The 20,492-nt window shown below is 34.9% G+C and overlaps 1 protein-coding gene across 1 annotated transcript; it reads right to left on the reverse strand.

Annotated features, from left to right (window-relative positions):
• Window positions 1–16,412: 16,412 nt before the first annotated feature.
• On the reverse strand, window positions 16,413–17,358 carry LOC116105219 (WEB family protein At1g75720-like). Its single transcript, XM_031391653.1, has one exon. It carries the CDS (start codon window positions 17,274–17,276, stop codon window positions 16,539–16,541), a length of 738 nt encoding a protein of 245 aa, XP_031247513.1. The 5' UTR covers window positions 17,277–17,358; the 3' UTR covers window positions 16,413–16,538.
• Window positions 17,359–20,492: the final 3,134 nt, after the last annotated feature.

Genomic DNA, 20,492 nt, shown 5'->3' on the forward strand with positions numbered 1-20,492 from the left:
ATATATATATTAGACCCTGATCTTGGGTTAATCAAAGTAATCGAAGGAAAAATTTTCGTTTTCCGCCGCGTTTACCTCATCGATTTACTTACAGATGTATGCTATGATAAGTACCAGACCTGATTTATCTTATGCAATATCATTGTTAAGTAGATTTATGTCAAATCCTGGAAGTGAACCTTGGGTTGCATTAAAATGGTTGCTTAGGTATATTAATAGTATTGTGCATGTTGGATTAGATTTTATAAGAGAAACACTTCACTTGATCTGGTTGGGTATGTAGAGCCTGGTTTTGTAGGTGATAAAGATTCAAGGAAGTCTACAACAGCCTATTACTTCACTTTGGGAGGAAATTCTGTCAGCTGGAAACCATAATTGCAACTATTGTTTGCACTATCCACAATAAAAGCAAAGTATGTGGTAGTAACTGATGCATTTAAGGAAGCAATATGGCTTCAAGGGATCTTAAGAGAAGCTAATCTGTTGGATGGACTTGTGACTGTATATTCTGATAGTTAAAGTGCCATCCATCTGAGTAAAAACCCAGTATACCATGAGAGGACTAAACAATTAGATGTGAGGTACCATTTTGTTAGTGACCTAATCTCAAGAGGCCAACTGAATTTAATGAAGGTACCAACTGAAGAGAACCCAGCTGACATGGGAACCAATGTGGTGACCTCTGCAAAGTTCAAGCATTACTTGGACTTGTTGCATATAGGGTGACACACTAGAGTTGACAATAGGGGTGTTATCGAGCCGAGCCGAGTCATAAATAATATAACTCGGCTCGATTCGATAATGGATTTGACACATTTCGAGCCGGCTCGTGAGCTGACTTATCGAGCTGAGTTTGAACCGGCTCGCGAGCCAACTCCAAAATAATTCTGTTTTTTTTTTTTTAATTCAATTTATTTTAAAAAAAATTTGCTGGGCAGCAACTACGCGTCTGATTAAAGTCTGATGAAACCCCAAATCGCAAACTGTAGATTTTCAGAAGAGAACTTAAAGAAAAAGAACAAAACACATGGAGAAAGAAAATGCAGAGAAGTTATTTTGGTAAAGTGTTTTTCATTAAGTGTGAAAGTAACACATCTCAACAAATCATTTCAAAATATCTATACTTCATCACTGTAGGAACATTACTTTGACAAATCACAAACAACAATAACTACAAACATCATCACTCTTGACTATTATCACAATACTTCCCCTTAAACAAAGCCACTGCTGTAATAACTCTTCATATCACAATACAAACAAACAACCCCAAACAAACAACCATCGCAGATGATGAAGATCCGATGAAGAAACCCCTACTCACCGATTAAAGTCCGATGAAAATCCCATGAAGATGATGAAGATTCGATGAAGAAAATTCAGATATGACGAAATCCGCGACGAAGATGACGAAGTTTTGACGATGTTTTCTCGACCAAGATCCCGCGAAGCAGATTCAGATCTGACGAAGATCCCGCGAAGCTGACGAAAATCTGACGAAACTTATTTGGCTGATGATGGAGAACAAAATCGTTACTTTGGGAGGAGTTTGATTCAAACTTTTATGGCAAGGGTTCTACTGGTGTTGGATTTCAACGATTTGGGGATTTTAATAACTGGGGTTATTTTGTTATTTTTTAAAACTTGTATTGCATTATTTTTAATTAAATCCCAATAGTTCAGAAATTCTCAAAAACCCCCCACTATTTCGAGCCAAGCTCGGCTCGCGAGCCTAACGAGCCGAGCCGTGCATGGCTCAAACTCGGCTCGTTATCAGACGAACAGAGTCGTTAACGAGCCGGACTTGAGCCAAGCCGGCTCGTGAGTGGCTCAGTTCGTTAAGCAACCCTAGTTGAGAAGGAATATGTGAGATGTTTGCTGCACTGATGAGATGTAGCTATAAGGGATGGTGAAGGCTTCAAGGAAGAGATTGTTAATATATGAAGCCCACAATGGTGTCCTTTTTTGAGCTTAAGTAACATGCTGCCATTTTGGTTATTATCCTTAGCAATCCTGGCCCTGACTTTGTGACTGATCCAACGATTATCTTTTACTCTTGCTAGTCAATGGTATAAAACAAGCCAAATCGCCCAATTTGCATAGTTGGTCATTTTTTTGTTTTTGCAATTGTATTCTCTCTGCTAGGGTTCTTCATTTTGGTTCATATCTCTTTTGTAAATCTTGGTGTAAATCTAGTTAAGGGTTGTGTTTCCTTCAAGGGTAAAGAAACAAGAATAGTTTTCTCTAGTATTGCAGATTTACGGTGTAAGGGGTTGGGTGTCTATGCAGTTGAGACTGATTCTGTGAGTGATTGTGGTCAAGGTTGTACTCTGCGATTTGTCGATAATAATAATGTAGTAAGCCTCCATATTCTGGAGCTCAACGTGGACGTAGCTTATTCGATCTTGAACAAGTGAACCACGGTAAAAGATTGTGTGTTCTGTGATCTTATTTTTTTTCTTCAATTTCTTGAATAGTTGTAGGATTGATTGTGTAGGCTCAATTTCTAACAGTTATTGTGATCGTAACTGATATCAAACCACTAAATGGTGTGGTGAAGTCTCTCTCTTTGGAAGTTGGAATGAGAACTTTTTTCATTGTATCATTTGATGATCTGCAGTGCTATGAGATTAAGTTAACAAGATCACATTATTCAATTTTGCTGCTTCAAGTTGGGAGATTCCTTATGGTATTTTTTTTTTTTTAATTATTATGGGATGATCATTTCCAAGCTCTGATCAATCTGTATCATCAGAAAAAAAATAATGCATCAGAATCTTGCCCTTTCAGAATTTAGAGAGGATCCCCTTTTTTAACCACATAGCTGCATCGTAGTCAAAGCACCCTCTATTTTCTGATTCCATTCTCGCATCCCATATCATAAACGAATGAAAAACTTTACAAATCTTTGCTTTCTTCAAGTATGTACTATAATATTCTTTACTCACCTTCTCCAATGAGACTCACGGTTTATGCTCGGATTTATCTCCTACCCATTTTAATTAGCAGGGCTCAGAGTTCGTCCCTCTTGACTAAAACTCAAGATATCATCTTCGAAAATGAAATTGGACCCAATGAGGATATCCTGGGTTGGAGGCAAAGGGGTGCTCTAAGCCCTACTAATTAAGATGGGCAAGAGATAAATCCAAACCCCTAAATAAGGTGGGTAGGATAATACATGATTAATCAGAATTCTCTTAACCCCACTAGAGGAGGTGGGTCGAGGATATTACATGTACACCATGTGCTTCAAAAGAAAAACACTTGCATGAAACTCAAAACAAATAACATCTATTTATTAGTTTGGAGCCAATTTCTAAAAATTAGTCACACATCTCATATAATATATGAACGAGAAATCTTTATATAAATTTCCTTACTTAGTTACATAGATCATGTATGTTTTAGATCAAGACCATGAACATAAAACAAACAATATATATCGTTCATTGGACAAAAAACTAAAAATATTGTTATTGTATAGATGATTAAATTGGTATATGATGAGATGTTACAATCAGGGGCAGACCTAGGATTTTTTGCGTGGTAGGGCGCCTTGGGGAGGAAAGGGGGGGCCTCCGCGTCTCCGTTATTATTTGCCAATCACCTAGTGAATTTAAAAAAAAAAAAAAAAAACCACCAAACCTTGAGCAAACGAAATAATACAATATCAAGAAGCTAAAAAGAAAGAATACAATAACATAATACTTTTCTACTTAAATAAATACATGAGAAACGAAACCTTAAGCAATTGTGTTGAAAGTAACATCCAGTTCATAAGAAAACATAATAAAATTTTTATGTGGAAAAACCTCTTTAATATGAACAGACCAAAAACCTTAAACCCTAAATCTTGAACTAATTTATTTTCTATTAAAATTCTTCTCTTACCAATTGATGTTATTGATGTCTTCTGAAAATTTATGATGAAATTGGAAGGGAAGAAGTAATGGCCGAATAGAAAAATGAGTTGAGTTATATGCACTTTTAAAGTAATGTTTTATATGTTTAAGTTCTTTATAAAATTAAATAGTAAACAATTCTGCTAGCTCTTAACACTAGATTGTCATGATCAAAGTTCAATGAATAATTCAAATTGAATTATAATCTGATTATTTTTTTAATCATGTCACATCATTGTCATTAATTAGAAGATAGATTTGTGAAAAGAGTATAACATAATCATTCGAAATGAAAGATAATGATAATTATTAAGTAGGTTATTATTTTATAATTACATAAATTATTAATTTTTATTTCTGAAAGATTTAATTCCTTTACCAAGTGAATTAAACCTAAGCGGAATAGGTTGCTAAGTTGATTTTAGTGTTCAGTCAACATAAACAAAAAACAATAAACATGAACCAAAGTAAAACACACAGGATTTTTACACGGTTTGGCAACATGTCTACATCCATAGGACCTCATCGATTGACCTCATCTAGATGAAGCCAATCCACTATGGTAAACATTTACTGTTCAATTACAAAGCCAAAGTTAAGCATCAATGTAACACCTGCTCTCTACTACTATTCAGATAATGCATACTATGCAAATTATAGACATACATAGCGTATGGAAGATAGTGGGCTCAAACTTTTCTTTACTCATAAAATATAATTCTTCACATATACAAAATACTCTGTATTAAAAACTTTCTACTTAATATAAAATATCATAACTGGTGGACAGTAGTGCCAATACTCTCCGCTCCTCGACGTCCATCCGACAGCTGCTCCTAATTCCTGCAAAACAAGGAAGAACAGTGGGGTGAGCACAAAAATGCTCAGTAAGTAAATCCTCTACTACCTGTCACCACAACTCACTCTTTGGTTCTTTCCTTACTCTACCGTTCTTCTATTTCTAATTCTCACTGTTTTTCTCTTTCTTGCTAATACTTTTATTCTCCTTTAACTCTGTTCTGCTCTTTTTATTCTTTCTTTCTCTCTGTTCTCATTCTCTTTTCTTCTTCTCTTATGCTTACTCACCATGAAGGAAAATCATGGTTCTCTCTTATTCTCATCATACTCACCATGAAGGAAAATCATGGTTCTCTCTTGTGCTCATTATACTCTCACTAACCATGGAAGAAATCATGGTGCATGCATGTATGAGATGTATATGCAATTAAGGCAAAAGAACTGCATGTTTCTTTCTTCTACTCTCTATTCTTACTAGCTCAAAACCTCTCATTCTTTCTCATACTCTCTCTCTCTATCTCATTCTTTCTCAAGCTTTCTCATTCTCATTTCTCATAATTCATTTCTACTAACTCGCTCTTTGAATGTCACGGCCCCATCTTACCGGAGGCACGGCTGGGACTTCTCCCGCTCTACGTGACTTCTACTGATTCTCTTTCTGTCTCTCTTTCTCATAACTCTTTTCCGTTAACTTCCTGCTGTAGGTCACGACCTCATCTTACCGGAGGCACGGCTGGGTACTCATCCCACTCTTCGTAACCCTACTCATTGTCTCTCTTTACTCTTTCTCATGTTTGCTCATTCTTCCTCACTTGCATGTCACGACCTCATCTTACCGGAGGCACGGCTGGGTGGAGATCACAAAGCACCAACCCACTCTTCGTGACTTCTACTCATTCTCTGCCGATCGGACTCGGTCATGCATGGATTCGGAACCCTTGGCCATGTGAGTGTATTCTCTCTCTCTTTATCTCTCGAATGTCACGGCCCCTTCTTACCGGAGGCACGGCTGGGGATCACAAAGCACCCACTCTCGTGATGGTCACGGCCCCATCTTACCGGAGGCACGGCTGGGGATCACAAAGCACCCACTCTCGTGATTCTACTCATCACTCACGGGTTCCCCATCGCACAACCTACTCTATTCTCTTCTGTAGCACTTTTCTCTCTTTTATTCGCTAGTGCTCAATCTCTCTTTCTCTTTACTATCAGAGTGTTCTCATTCTCTTTACTCTTAAGAGTTACTATTCTCAACATTCTCTACTCTTTCTCACTCAAACTATTACTCATAGTATAGCTTATACTCAAAATTCTCTACTCTTAAGCTAGTACTCATAAGGTAGCTCATACTCAACATTCTCTATTCTTTCTCAAACTACTTCTCAATGCACAATTAATGCATATGGATGGTTCATACTCATTAATGCACTTTTGAAATGCCAAATGCAATATTGCTCCAAAATCGTCATTCTGCACAGGTCACACTAAAAACGACATAACTTACGTTATACATATCGGATTGCTATGGTTTTTGTCTTGTTTTAAAGCTTAGAGACAGAGCTACAACTTTTATGTTTTGGTCTAAACCCAGTTCAATCCTTAAGATGCCCAAAATTCACTTAGAAAGTCACGGCTGTGACAGGACAGATTTCACTTAGGCATTTCATCAAGCAACTTATGTGCATACAAAAACTCTTCTCTAACTACAACTCTCCTTCTCTTTTTAACCATCCAAAATGGGAGAAAAACTCCCTCATATAGTCATAATTCCTGCCAAGGAAAACACTCCAAAAAATATTCATACAAAACTCCTCCAACTTCAACTCAATTTCACTCTCTCATTACACATCAAAAACACTTCTCATAATTTAAGCATATCCAACAACTATGACTAAGCACACATCTCATCTCAATTTTTCAGTAAGTATAACATACTCATACATATATAAATCTCTACTAAATCTCTACTCAAAAGATTTCTCAAATCTCAACTTGGTTGGATTTACTTACCTTGTGCTTGAGTAGTCTCTCCTAAGCTCTCTACTCTTGTTGGATTCCAATCTTCTCTTAACCCTAATCATAAACTTCATAAGAATTCAACCTTTACACAAATAAATCATAGATAAAGAGCTTGAATCCTTACCTTTTGATGCCTTAAATCAAAACCCTATGAAAATCTACTCAAAAGCCCTCAAATTCCTTGGAGAAGTGAATGAAAATTTGAGAGAAAAAAGGAGGAGAAGTGTGGGGGGTGGAATGAACGAAAATAAGGGTTTCAAACCCTTAACACTTTAATTTATAACCACACTTTCCCATTTTGCCCTTGCACTTTCGCTAAAATTCCATCTATGTCCCTTAGTCAATTACCATAATGCCCTCATTTTTATTGCATTCTCCATGAAATTCTATCTCTTTTCACTCCCCACAATTTCAACTAATTTTGAGTGAAAAGACCATTTTACCCTTAATGCAAGTTTAAGGGATTTTCTTCACATTTTTCTCAAAATAATTTCAACAAAATTCAACTAAGGGCCAACCAACCAATATTAACAATATACAAGCTCAATTGAGAATAAATCAATAAACATTCAAGTAATGCAACAATAATTTAACTACGTACCTCAAGTGGGGCGTTACAATCAATTGCAAGAACACTCCCTGTTTTACAACGCTTCAAACTCCATCCTTTGGTCAAACTTCGTACTACCACTGCAGGTTCCACGTTCAAAAGACTGTTAGGAAATGATAATCTATGGCAGCGGAAAACAAAATAATTTAAATGATAGATCATTCCTTAGAACCAAGATCAGGGCACAAGAATTACAGTTTATACTTTATAATTAAATATGTAGAAAAAATTAGTTTAAAGTTTAGAAATCATACGCACGTTTGGAGACTCCTCCAAGTTTGTCTCTGAACGGATTTCGCTACCAACCCAAGTGTAGGATCGAACCAATGTAGTCCACATGAAGATAACTCTAACAAACTAAAGAGGGATTTGCTAGATCCTCTTTAGTCTTTAAGAACCAAAAGAAATCAATCAAACTTTGTTTCAAGCAAAAGCATTCTGGCATGGGCGAGAAGAGAAAGGGGCTGGAATTTTTTCTTTTAATGATTGAAATGAATTAAATTAAATAATTCACAAAGTGTTGCACTTATATAGTGCACACTTTGCCCTATTCCATCAAGGAATAGGCTTGGGCTCCAACCCAAACATCCCTTATATCCAAACAACCCCCTTTAGATATTTTAATAATTATTATTGTTATTTTTCAATTAAATTAAATTAATATATATATTTCATATATTAACATTTAATAATAACAATAATTCATTTAAATATATGCGAACACATATTTAAATATAATTTCACTTATTTAATTTTAATTAACAAATTAAATAAAGGCTACAACCTCAGCAAATTTAATTACACGGTGAAATTATCAAAATACCCTTTCGTCTAAAAAGACGAAAACGCCTTTCTTATAAACTGGTTCTTAAATTATCTTCTATGTGTGTGACCTGTAGGCTTCTTATAATACCGACAATGTGTAGTATCGCGATTAACGTCAATTAACCGTCTCACTACACACAGACCAAGATTGGCCCCAGCAAGGCATCATGGTCACCCAATAGATTCGGATTCAACAAAGCAGCTACCTGTCAATGATATGGTTACCGTATAATCCAATCATTTCATCAACCGTGGCATAGAATTAGTGTCAACCTCGGTTACTCTCGATATTATGTATTCGGTTACTGGACCAATGACCTGTATTATAAACTGGATAGAGCAACAACTCAATCCCACTATGGCCACAGTTTTAGTGTCATTGTCATTTACTGAATTGTGCTGTGAGATAACTTCTCTCGTACCTGGGAGCGATGAATCCTTTGTCTATTCACCATAGTCTTGAAACACTCATTAATGTAGCCAATCACCACCATATTGACAGCTCTGAATAGAACTGCGTTAGGCTAGTGTTAAACTACACCAATCGGTGCAAAGACACTTCGGTGATCTCAAGTCTAAGGATCACATGCACTATCATTCGTTAGAGGATTTGTTCCATAGACACTAGGGTTACCATCCTTATGGAATCCTATGGTGGGTCAGTCCAGTGAACTTACCTACAGCAAGCACCCATGTGTTACACCAGGCTGTCACCAAACAACCTTGATAAGTGAGATTAGTCACTGTCTTTCAACAGACTCGTTCAACACTATGATAGCCTTACCGTATTCTCTATGCCCTTACTTCAAAATAATACTAGGGCTACGAACGTTTCTAGAATGACCACCATTTGTGCTCATATGGTTCTCACTATCAAGATTTAAAACACTTGATACCCTCATCACGGTTCTACCATTCTAAGGACATATATCAATACATATAATGATGATTTACACGATATAGTATAAAATATCTTTTATTGATCAATAAACATTATTACAAAGAGTCAATTCTACAATAATTGATTGCTCTAGGGCATCTACTCTAACTAAAACCACTTGGTTAGGCTTGAGCTCCTCTTAAGGATCAACACCGAAGACACACTTCAGCTCCAAAAGCTTGAAATCCCATCAAGCATCACCAATAGGAACCCACGTTCTAGCAAGGAACAAATAAACAAAGTGTAACTAAGGTATTTGTAAGCCTACCTAAGGCATATGAAACCTGATTCAAAACAAAAGAAACCTTAAGGAATTTTCAAAGTAATATCAGAGGAATAATCAGGCTTAAGAAGAAATGCATTGGAGGAGACAAATATATAGAAAACTTGGGCTCCAATGCAAGGGGACAAGTGAGAAGGAATAACTTTATTGAATTCACCTTTATAAAAGTTTATTCCAAAATCAAGATGTTACCTATCAAAGAGAATAAAACTTTCCAGCACATTGAATATAAAATTGATAGGTGTTAAAGACCGCATAAATATCTCAAAAGAGAATATAACAGCTCATGCTTTCTAGAAGCATAATACGTGTTACCCAAATAAATTTGTCGATACATTGTGATCACTCAAACTCGGAGGTGCTCACCTGATATAGCAGATAAACATATAATAGAAGGTGGTTACTTTTAACACAAGGTCGTTACACTGGAAATTTAAACAAGAATGATTGTGCAAAGACAAAGTGAGGTGTTCATACCATAATTAATGTTACACCACTAGAACCATAAGTTGACAAAATAACTTACAATTTCTATTAATAAGGGGTGTAAGTTACCGCATGGAATCTTTTATAGGGAATAGGAGTATGTTAAGTCATTAATTAGGTTGAGGGATGTAAGACAAAAAGGTAAGTACATATGAAATGACAGTGAAGATTTTTTAGAGAACAATGCTATTTATTTTGTGTTGATTATGGTTGGAAACAAACCAGCTATTTATACAAGCTTAGGAAAAAACTAAAAAAAGAAAGGAATAAAAAATCCCCAATTTTAATATAAGAATCAAGATTGAAGATCCCTGATTTTCATACCAGAATCAGGGCTAAAGATCAGCAACACCAACTATAGTTACACAACTATAAATTAGATTTTGATTTTCTACACTCCCTTTCAAGCTGGGTTATAGATATCAGTCATACCCAGCTTGAATCTCAAATCTTCAAAACTCATTCTAGAAAGGGCATTGGTCAGGATTTTGGCTGTCTGGCAAGTAGTTGGAGTGTAAACCATTGAGATGATTCCTTCTTCTATCTTCTCCTTAATAAAATGTCAATCGATTTCCACATGTCTTGCTCGATCGTGATGGACTAGGTTCTTTGCAATGCTTATGGTAGCTTGATTGTCACAAAACATCTTCATAGGATCTTCTAACTGAATTTGTAGTCCCTATAAAAGTCTTCTTAACCAAATTCCTTTATAGATTCCTTATGCCATAGCTTTAAATTCTGCTTCTGCACTACTTCTTGCTACCACTAGTTGTTTCTTGCTATGCTAGGTAACCAAGTTTCCCAATACAAACGTGTAATACGCTGAAGTTGATCTTCGATCGGTTATGGACCCAGCACAATCAACATCGGTAAATATCTTCACACCTTTTTTTTATGTTTTCTTGAAATACAATCCCTTTCCTAGAGTCATTTTTAGATATCTTAAAATCCGATAAACAGCTTCCATGTGTTCCTCGGTTGGATTATTCATGAATTGACTAACCACACTGATAGAAAAACTGATATCAGGCCTAGTGTGAGAAAGATAGATAAATTTTCTAACAAGTCTTTGATATCTTCCTTTGTCAACTGAAGTACTTCCTTCTACAACTCCCACCTTTGTAGTATAGTACATAGGTGTATCAACAGGTTTACAGCCAAGCATGCCAATTTCCTTCAATAAATCAAGGACATATTTTCGTTGTGAGACAACAATTCCCTTCTTTGATCGAGTAATTTCCATTCCAAGGAAGTATTAAGTCTTTGATTTCAAACTCTTTAGCAAGGAATTTCTTGAGATTACTTATTTCCTTCTCATGATCTCTTGTCAAAATTATATCGTCTACATATACAATGATGATGGCTAATGCTCCCCCAACAGATTGTTTTACGAATAAGGTACGATCAGACTGACATTGTGAATACCCAACCTTTTTCACAACCTTGGTAAAATGGTCAAACCAAGACTGAGAGGACTGTTTGAGCCCATATAGAGATTTTCTAAGTCTGCATATTGATATTAGATTGGTCCCCAATCTTAAGGGAATTTGCATATACACTTCTTCTTCTAGGTCACCATTAAGAAAAGTATTCTTGATATCTAGTTGATGAAGACACCAGTCATGGTTTTCAGCCAAAGATAACAAGACTCTGATTGTGTTCAATTTTGCACATGTGCAAAAGTCTCTTGGTAGTCAATTCCATGAGCCATTTGCTACAAGTCGTGCTTTGAACTTGTCAATACTTTCGCCTGCTTTGTAATTTACTGTGAAAATCCACTTGCATCCCACTGGATTCTTCCCTTCTGGGAGTTTTGTAAGTTCCCATATGTCATTCTTTTCTAAAGCTCTGACTTCATCTTCAATGGTAGCTCTCCACTCAGGTACTTGTAGAGCTTCTTGGACATTATTTGAAATCTGAATATCAGTAAGATTTGCAACAAATGCACGATATCGTAATGACAAATTTTTATAAGAGATGAAGTTAAAGATTGGGTGGCTTGTGCATGATCTGGTTCCTTTTCTTTTTGCAATAGGTAAATCAAGATCATAATTCTCTACTTGATCAGACTTAATGAGATCGTTATTAGTGTTACCTGAAGGTGTTTCCTCTGGATTTGGATTCAGTTCATCTTCATGGACTGGTTTGGGATGTGTTTGGTCATCTATATCTTCTTGATTTCCCTTCTTTTTCCTAGAATAGACAATGACCTCGCTATTTTTCACAATTTGAGATTGAGTTGGTTGAGAAATGAGTGGAGTTGGAGTACTTGACTTGGCTTTAGAAGGATTAGACTTAGAATTTTGAGATTGAGTTAGTTGAGAAAAGAATGGAGTTGGAGTACTTTACTAAACTTTAGAAGGATTAGACTCAGAATTGATAAGGAGCATTTCGGATTCAGGTATCCTAATTGGTATATATCTCGGCTATGGGAACTATAGGTATCTCAATGTGTTATGTTTCCCAAGATTGATATTCCTGGATTCTATTCTCCCCTTGAATGTCATTTTTGGGATAATATGGCTGGTTTTCAAAAAAGTTTACATCCATTGTGTTGTAGAATTTTCTTGTGATGGGGGAGTAACACTTGTATCCTTTTTGATTCAATGAATACCCTAGAAAGATGCACTTAATAGCCCTTGGATCAAGTTTACTTTGGTTTGGTTGTTTATTGTAAACAAAGGCCATACAACCAAACACTTTTGGTGGATGAGTGGAAATTAGCTGGGTATGAGGATATGATTTGAGCAGGATTTGACAAGGAGTTTGGAAATTTAACACACGATAAGGCATTCTATTTATGAGATAAGTGGCAGCGAGAACAACTTCTCCCCAAAAAAAATTTTGGAACATTGGTGGAGAACATGAGTGATCTTGCAACTTCTAACAAGTGCCTATTTTTTCTTTCAACTACCCCATTTTGGTGTGGGGTATCAATGCATGAACTATTCCTTCTTTTAACAAGTAATTACCTAGAAAAGAATTGAAATAATCCTTTGCATTGTCGGTTTTCAAAACTTGTATTTTGACATGGAATTGTGTTTGAATCATGGTATCAAAATTTTTGAAAATTTGACTTACTTTAGATTTGTCTTTCATTAAGAATACCAAAGAAATTCTAGTATGATCATCAATGAATGAAAAAAAAACCATCTAGTGCCAGTAACATTTCTTATTCTAGATAATCCCCAGACATCACTATGAATCATTGAAAAAGGGTAAGATGATTTATAAAACTGAGTTGGGTAAGAGTTGTGAACTTGTTTAGATAACTGACATATTTCACATTGAAAATTCTTGGAATTATTCTTAAATAATGATGGGAAAAATTTTATAAGATACCTAAAATTAGGATGACCCAAATGATAGTGCCATAACATAACACTATTCTCATTATTTGGAACACAAACAGAAAAAGATATTTTTTAACACCTGTGGATTGAGGTTGTCTATCAGGAAAATCAGTGGTCTTGAGGATATAGATACCCGAACACATATCAGCACAACCAATTGTCTTCCCCAAATTCAGATCCTGAGAAACAAAATAATTTGGAAAAAAATTAGTAAAACAATTCTTATCCCGAGTGAGTTTACTGATAGATAGCAGATTACAATCAAAATTAGGAACAAAAAGAACAGATTCAAGGGGTAGGTCCTTGGAAATAATAATAGACCCAATGCCAGCTACATATGAGAGAGAACCATCTGCAATATGAACAGTGAAATTTCCAGTATAAGGTGTATAATTTTTAAACATTGTAATATCTCCTAACATGTGATCAGATGTCTAGAGTCGATAATCCAATAGTTTCCATGTTCTTTTCTTACATTTAAGGCTATAAGAAAGTTACCTTTTTGGGCCAAAGATCTAGATCCTAGGTCAGAATTGGAATTGGAAGATGATGAACCTTGTGTGGATGGAGTGATCGATTTTTGTAGAAGTTCCAATTGTTCCTTGCTGAATGGACTTGGGTTTGGATCTGTTGGTTTATCCTTAACTGAAACATGGTTGTTGTTTGAACTAGTAATTCTTTGACCAGTTGTGACTTCAGAGATATTCTCGATAGTTGCTTCTTTATCAATTGCCATTCCATAATTTGTAATGGAAGATTGAAAGAATGGTATTTAGGCTAAGAGAAGTTTCAGCAAGAAGAGCTGAGAGATTTCGGTAGAAAGAGCTCAGAGATTTCTGTAGGAAGAATTGAGAAAAGAGATGGCAGAGAGATTTCAACAACCTTGCTCTGATACCATGTAGATTTTTGAGAGAATAATTCTTTTTCTTCTGTGTTGATTATGGCTAGAAACAAACCAGCTATTTATACAAGCTTAGGAACAAACTAAAAAAGAAACAAATAAAAAATCCCCGATTTTAATACAAGAATCAAGGCTGAAGATACCTGATTTTCATACTAGAATCAAGGCTGAAGATCAGCAACAACAGCTGTAGTTACACAGGTGTAAATTAGATTTTGATTTTCTACAGACAATGATGTCAGGTCATAGAACTAAAAATTACAATTAATAGTGATTTGTGTGGTATATTATATGGACTAATTTAGGGGAAATAGGGAGGACAAAATGATCAAATTAGTAAAGACATATTGAATCCCAAAGGATAAGGAGAGATTCTAGGGAAGACTTTTCTACAGAAAAATTTGGTTTTTTTTTTTTTTTTAATAAAATTTGAGGGTAGGCCTATCCCTACGCCTACACTTAAAGGGGCTGGGTTCGCCCCTTTCACAAATCCATGCCAAAAACGACCTTATCGACACATGGCCAGATCCGGTCGGTTGTGCACTGTTCCAATGACTATCAATGGTGGTGGCTGGCAGTCCTCCTAGGTGGCTAGGGGTAGCTATGGTCTTATGTAATTTGCTTGAAGTACAAGGGTAAGTCTGTCTTAAAAATCTTGAGTATAAAGCTAAAATTGTCCATAAATTTATTGTAAATTGTTTAGGTAATAAGGGCATTACTGTCCTAAAATTTTATTAATAAGGGGTAAAATTGTAACAAAGTTAAGATTACTAAATAATCTTAAAATACTTAAGAAAATAGAGGTAATCAGATTACCTCTTATATAACTAATAGTAATTAATTATTATTATTGGTTTTGGAAGATTATTGAAATCTTATATTACTTGACAACCAAACGTGATAATCTAAGTAGTATAAGATGACATTACCTCAGTAATGGGGGATAACCCCAAATGGCTCAACCAAACACACCCTTAAATTAATGGTCATAAATTAAAAATAAACGAGTCAAATATGGAATAACTGTCTTAGAGAGGTTTTTTGGACAATAATTGACCTAAAAAATAACGTTGACAATAAAACATCATAGGTCGGTTACTTGAAATAACTTGATCCCCTCGGCTAGAAAATCCTGAAAATTTTCAGGGTTGGGGATGGGGCAGGGGCGTAGCCAAGATTTCTAGTCAATGGTGTCAAAAGATCAAAGCTGATAAATTTACAATAAAATATATACTAAAGTAATAAGCATAAAAAAAAAAATGTAATCTAAAAAATTAATTTTAAAAGTTATACATACCAAATTATCAATTCTATAATTATCCTCGACGATTTTTTATATTCTGAAAACATTGCAACCAAATATGGGTAGTTTTTTTTCTTGATTAATCCAACCAAAGGAAGAAGAAAGTATGAGAAAAGAGGAAAGGAACTGAGGAAGAGAGAAAACGTGAAAAAAATGAGTATTTTCGAATCTCGAGATCAATAAAATATGGAAATATCTTAGTGGAAATACTAAAATTTGAAAATTGTTAATTACTATAAAATATATACCTATTTTTAATCATTTCAAAATTTTAGTGTGATCAAGTGACCCCATTGAGTATATATTGGCTATGGGGGCAAATGATTCCCTTGGAACCAAGATTAGGGACGAGGATGTGTATAAATAAAAGTCCAAAAGAACACATATCTGCTTATTAAAAAATTATAAAAAAATTAATTATATATGATAAGTAAATTAAATACATATCACTAATTGCAAATAATAGTATTTTTCTTGTTTAAAAAAAAAAAGATTAGTAATCTAAATATTTCAGGTGTAGAGCCAACCATATATCTTTCTAATAGAATTTGGAAATTGCCAACCCTTTTTTTTTTTTTTTTAATAGCCTTTAAAATAATGAATAAAAAAATCAACAAAAATAAGTAATATAAAATTTCTGCTTCTGCCAATATTGGTGGGCATTAACCACCATTGGGTAATCGGGTGGAGCGATGAGAACTTTTGGGTGTATTATTCAAGAGGTCTTAAATTCGATATTCTCTTCGGTTACTAATAAGGGTGTCTACTAAAAGTTTATTCAGTTGTTAACTTTAGGACCCGAAAAAATAAGAATAATAATAATACTGGTGGGCATCTATCTGCCCCATCTGAGCAAACATATCTAAATATTAATTCTTTTTCTATTGATCTTAAAATTTATTAATTAAGGCATGCATGCATGTACAGCAGATTAATTAAGCAAAACATTTTTAATTACTTTATAAAAAAAGATGAAGTGACAAATTCTTCGTTACATATCTCTCAGAAAAAACTTACACAAACTAATTAACAACACTCATTAAAACAATATTAACATACAAATGGATCGCTCGATGCATGTGATGTTTGGTTGCAGAGAAAAAATGAGTCCCAGTTTCTCAGCTGAAGTACATGTTAGGAGATGCATAAATAGTGCTATGAAGAATTGTAGAATTATTTGGGGACCCTTTTTTCTTGAAGAACAAGTCTGTAACAAGAGGAACAATTGGCTTCTTCTTCATCATCTTGCCCTCCGATCTTCTCCCTCCAAGAAAACGAGCTGCATGAGCTTCAACATCAATATCGTTCTCTTCAACGCACAAAATTTGAGCCAAAGTCAAAGAATTCTCCTTCTTTCTCACTAACTCTCTCTTTCTCTCCTGATCTTCTCTTCTTCTATGGTATTCTATCGCCTTCTTCGCCACATCGGCTTCTGCCTCCGCCAACTTCGACATGTTCTTATGAAGCTCAGCATTCAAAGTCGCCAACGCAACTTCGGTTTCCGCCTCTCTTTTCTTCAGCAACTTCAACTCCATCTTTGTTTCCTCGAGCTCTGCCTCGAGTTTCTTCAAAGTATCCAATACTTCACCATTATTATTCTTTTCATTCTTTTCGTCATCAATAACTTCCCTAGGGTTTTGAGGGCTCGACGAATATTTCCATGGTGTAATTATCTCATGCTTTGTAGGAGGGCTGAAAGAGAAGCGTTTGGGAGAGTAAATTTCTCCGACGAGAAACCGCTCGCCGAAGACGGCAACAGCTTCTTTAACGGAGCGAAAAGGGCGGGAAGTATCGACATTGGAGCTGTAATTTTTGTGAATAGGGTTAAGAGAAAGAGCTAGGGTTTGAGGTTCCATGGGGGATGGAGAAGTGATGAATATTGGTGAAAAGAGAGAGCTAGGGTTTATTTTGATAATTGGTAGGTTTAGGGTTAGGGTTTCTTTGCTTTTACTTCAAAAGAGTACAAATGGGAAGGCTGTTGTTTCAAGCTTAAGACAAAGATCAACAGAAGGTTGGAGATAATGACAAGGACTTGTTAGCTACGGAATGTTGGTGTGTCACGTGCCCACCACACGTGTGTGTTAATGAAAATGATCAATTTATTACTAAAGTATAACTATAATTTACAATGACAGTTAACAGAAAGCAAGAATATACATCTTTACAGTGATGAAACTAAGAAAAATGCTCTTACCCACTTGCACATTATGACGACTGAACTTTTGGCTCAAGTGGTGGAGGCAAGTCCCTTTTTTTTTTTTTTCCTCTGATAAGCTGTGGGGCTCAATTTGGTCATGGTGAGAGAATGGCACTAGAAGCAAGCTGGGTATATCTCTCTAGTTTTGTTTTGGACCAAAGTTAATTGGGTGAACGATTTGTTGGGAATTTGGAAAAGACCCCATGAACGATCATTTCAAGTTTATCTGAAAGTTAAACATTTATTATGGCTTGTAAAATATGTCTCTGAAACTCAACTATATGATAGTTAGTTATGTCCGCCATTATCTCTCCATCTTGGTCTTGCTTTATTTTTTATTTATGTTGGAGGGTACTTGAAAGGATTATTAATTGGTGAAGCATGAATCGGATAGACGTCTTGATTATGCTTGATGTGAAATCTCTCTTTCAATAAATGCATGCTTCGCAACTTTCTTGTTTCTTCATCACGCGTGCTTCATTAATTCTTGTGGTAAAAGGCTTGAATGTATATGCATGTCATTGTCGTTTCTGTTAATTTCCTGTTTTCTCTTAAATACCCTCCAAAGAGTAAATCTTTGTGATACCAAACATTCAATTAACTAGTAGGTATTATATATAGCTTGTCTTCAAGGATTTACTTTTGGGTTGCATAGAGTTAATGCAAAAATTTATACAAACGAAAAGTACGTAAGATTCATTGTGAAATTTATGTAAGAGTTTGTATTAAACTCATGATTCTAATATTAGATCAATGAACGAAATAAAAGTATAAAAATAACACAAAAAATAGATTTATAAAATGATTCAGATGTTTGATGCAAATTCTACATCTACTATTTTTTTATATTGTTTTCTTTGCTTTTTTTGTCTATAAGTGCGGCTTGAATGAGCCTCCCTAATTAGGTTAAAATATAGGTTTATATAGTGTCACAACTTATAAGTGGAGTAAACATTGGTAGAATGACACGTACACTGGTTGACTTGTACTGAAGTAAGTCTTGATAGACTTGCAAGTGAAACCATTCTCATATGAGATGACACCTGGCCTAAAGTAAACTTACTAGTGAAATAAACTTCAAGTAAAGTGGCACGTCACATAAGTGAAGCTTATCCTCAAGAGACTTATAGATGAAGTAAATTTAATATAGAGTGACATGTGATGTGAATTCATGTTGTATGAATTTATTGCACAACATGCACATATATTTTTTCTTCTAAAATCAAAATATGTCCATTTAATTGAGGCCAAATTATTGCATAAAAAGTAATGACAAAACATCTTTCATTTTAAGAGTCAGATATATTTGTCACTTGTGCCAATTCTTCGACCATTTGGATAAGATCATTTTACAAACTCAACTCCTAAGAAAAATGAACCTATTAATTAAGCTCATTGCAAAAGTTCACGCACATCGCATCATATTTTTTTCTAATTCATCCAACTTTTTGTTAAGAAATTAAGGCCCCAAAAATGTATCGAAAATTGACTTATACTCTCATCCATCAATGATGTAAAATGTGACAAATGTTTTTTCTTTTTTCTTTTTTTATGACCAGGGTGTTTAGGTCAACTTACGTACACTTCAACTAATCTCTCGGTATCCTAGAATTATCGATCGGGTAAGAGCTCCAGTGGTTATCTTATTAGTAACTAGGAAGGGACTTAAACTAAGAACCTGACACGACCCTCCCTGTCCCATAGGCTCTGGGCACATCCATCAGACTCAAGTGACTGAGACGTGCCATGTGGAAAAACTATGAAACATGTTTATGAATTAAAACATTATAAAACTCTTCCAGCTAAAACATTTATAAACACTCTTTTTTGTTTCTCACAAATAAATATAACATCATTTGCAAATAAAGAAATGCAACTGAATTTTTACAAAATGAATGTATGGTATCATATTTTTCCATATCTTTTGCAATCCAAAACATAAAATAAATATATGATGAAGAAACATAAACTTAGCAGCGGAAAATAAAACACAACTATGACACATGTGATAAAATAAAGTCTTGTGGCCCAACCTTGAGTTAGATTTACTTCTTTGCACGATCTCCTTCCTGACCTGGGGGAGGGGGGAAAGAAAAACATTTAAAAATAAGGGTGAGCTAGAAATGTTCAATGAGTGAGGAATAAGTTAGTATGAAATAAAACATTTCAATATACAATAAAGCGTTTATTCTTATAAAATCTTGTTTCCATAAACACATTTTATAATATAAATCATCTTTCATAACCAATGCTGAATTCTCTCATCGCAAAACTTCTTTTTGAAAACTTTTATGGTAAACAAATCATATCATTTCTAAAAACATTTCATATATAGATAACATTTGCATTTATAAATTTTTATTTCAAATATATATATATCCAAACCATCTCTCAATCACATGTGAAAACTCTGACCCAACTAGTACTCAGGGGTAAATCTATCCAACTTGACAAGATCAAACAACGTGCGGGTTGAACCACTAAATCTATCCTACTAGGCGGAATAGGTCACCACTCAAGCCTTTGACCCAGCGAGACCATGCATCGCTCAGGTCGACACAATCATATCCTGTCTAGCGATATTTGCCTCGTTCAAGTCTTCGACCCAATTGAGCGGGCAAATAACCAATCATACACATGCGTAGAATCAAGTCAATAATTTGAGGGGATAGGTACTATAATGGTGGTTTGAAAACTACTATCATTAATATACATAACTTTAACTCACCATTTTTCATAAATCTCATGCCTTCATTCATAAAGAAAACATATAACATAACATTAAATTCTCATATGCAGTATAAGGCTAAAATGCAAGTTTTCAACATGATTTCATAATAACACTTTAGCCCAATTTTTGTATTATCAACAACAA

The sequence above is a fragment of the Pistacia vera genome, unplaced genomic scaffold (genome assembly GCF_008641045.1).
Source record: "Pistacia vera cultivar Batoury unplaced genomic scaffold, PisVer_v2 Contig495, whole genome shotgun sequence".
Lineage (NCBI taxonomy): Eukaryota > Viridiplantae > Streptophyta > Magnoliopsida > Sapindales > Anacardiaceae > Pistacia > Pistacia vera.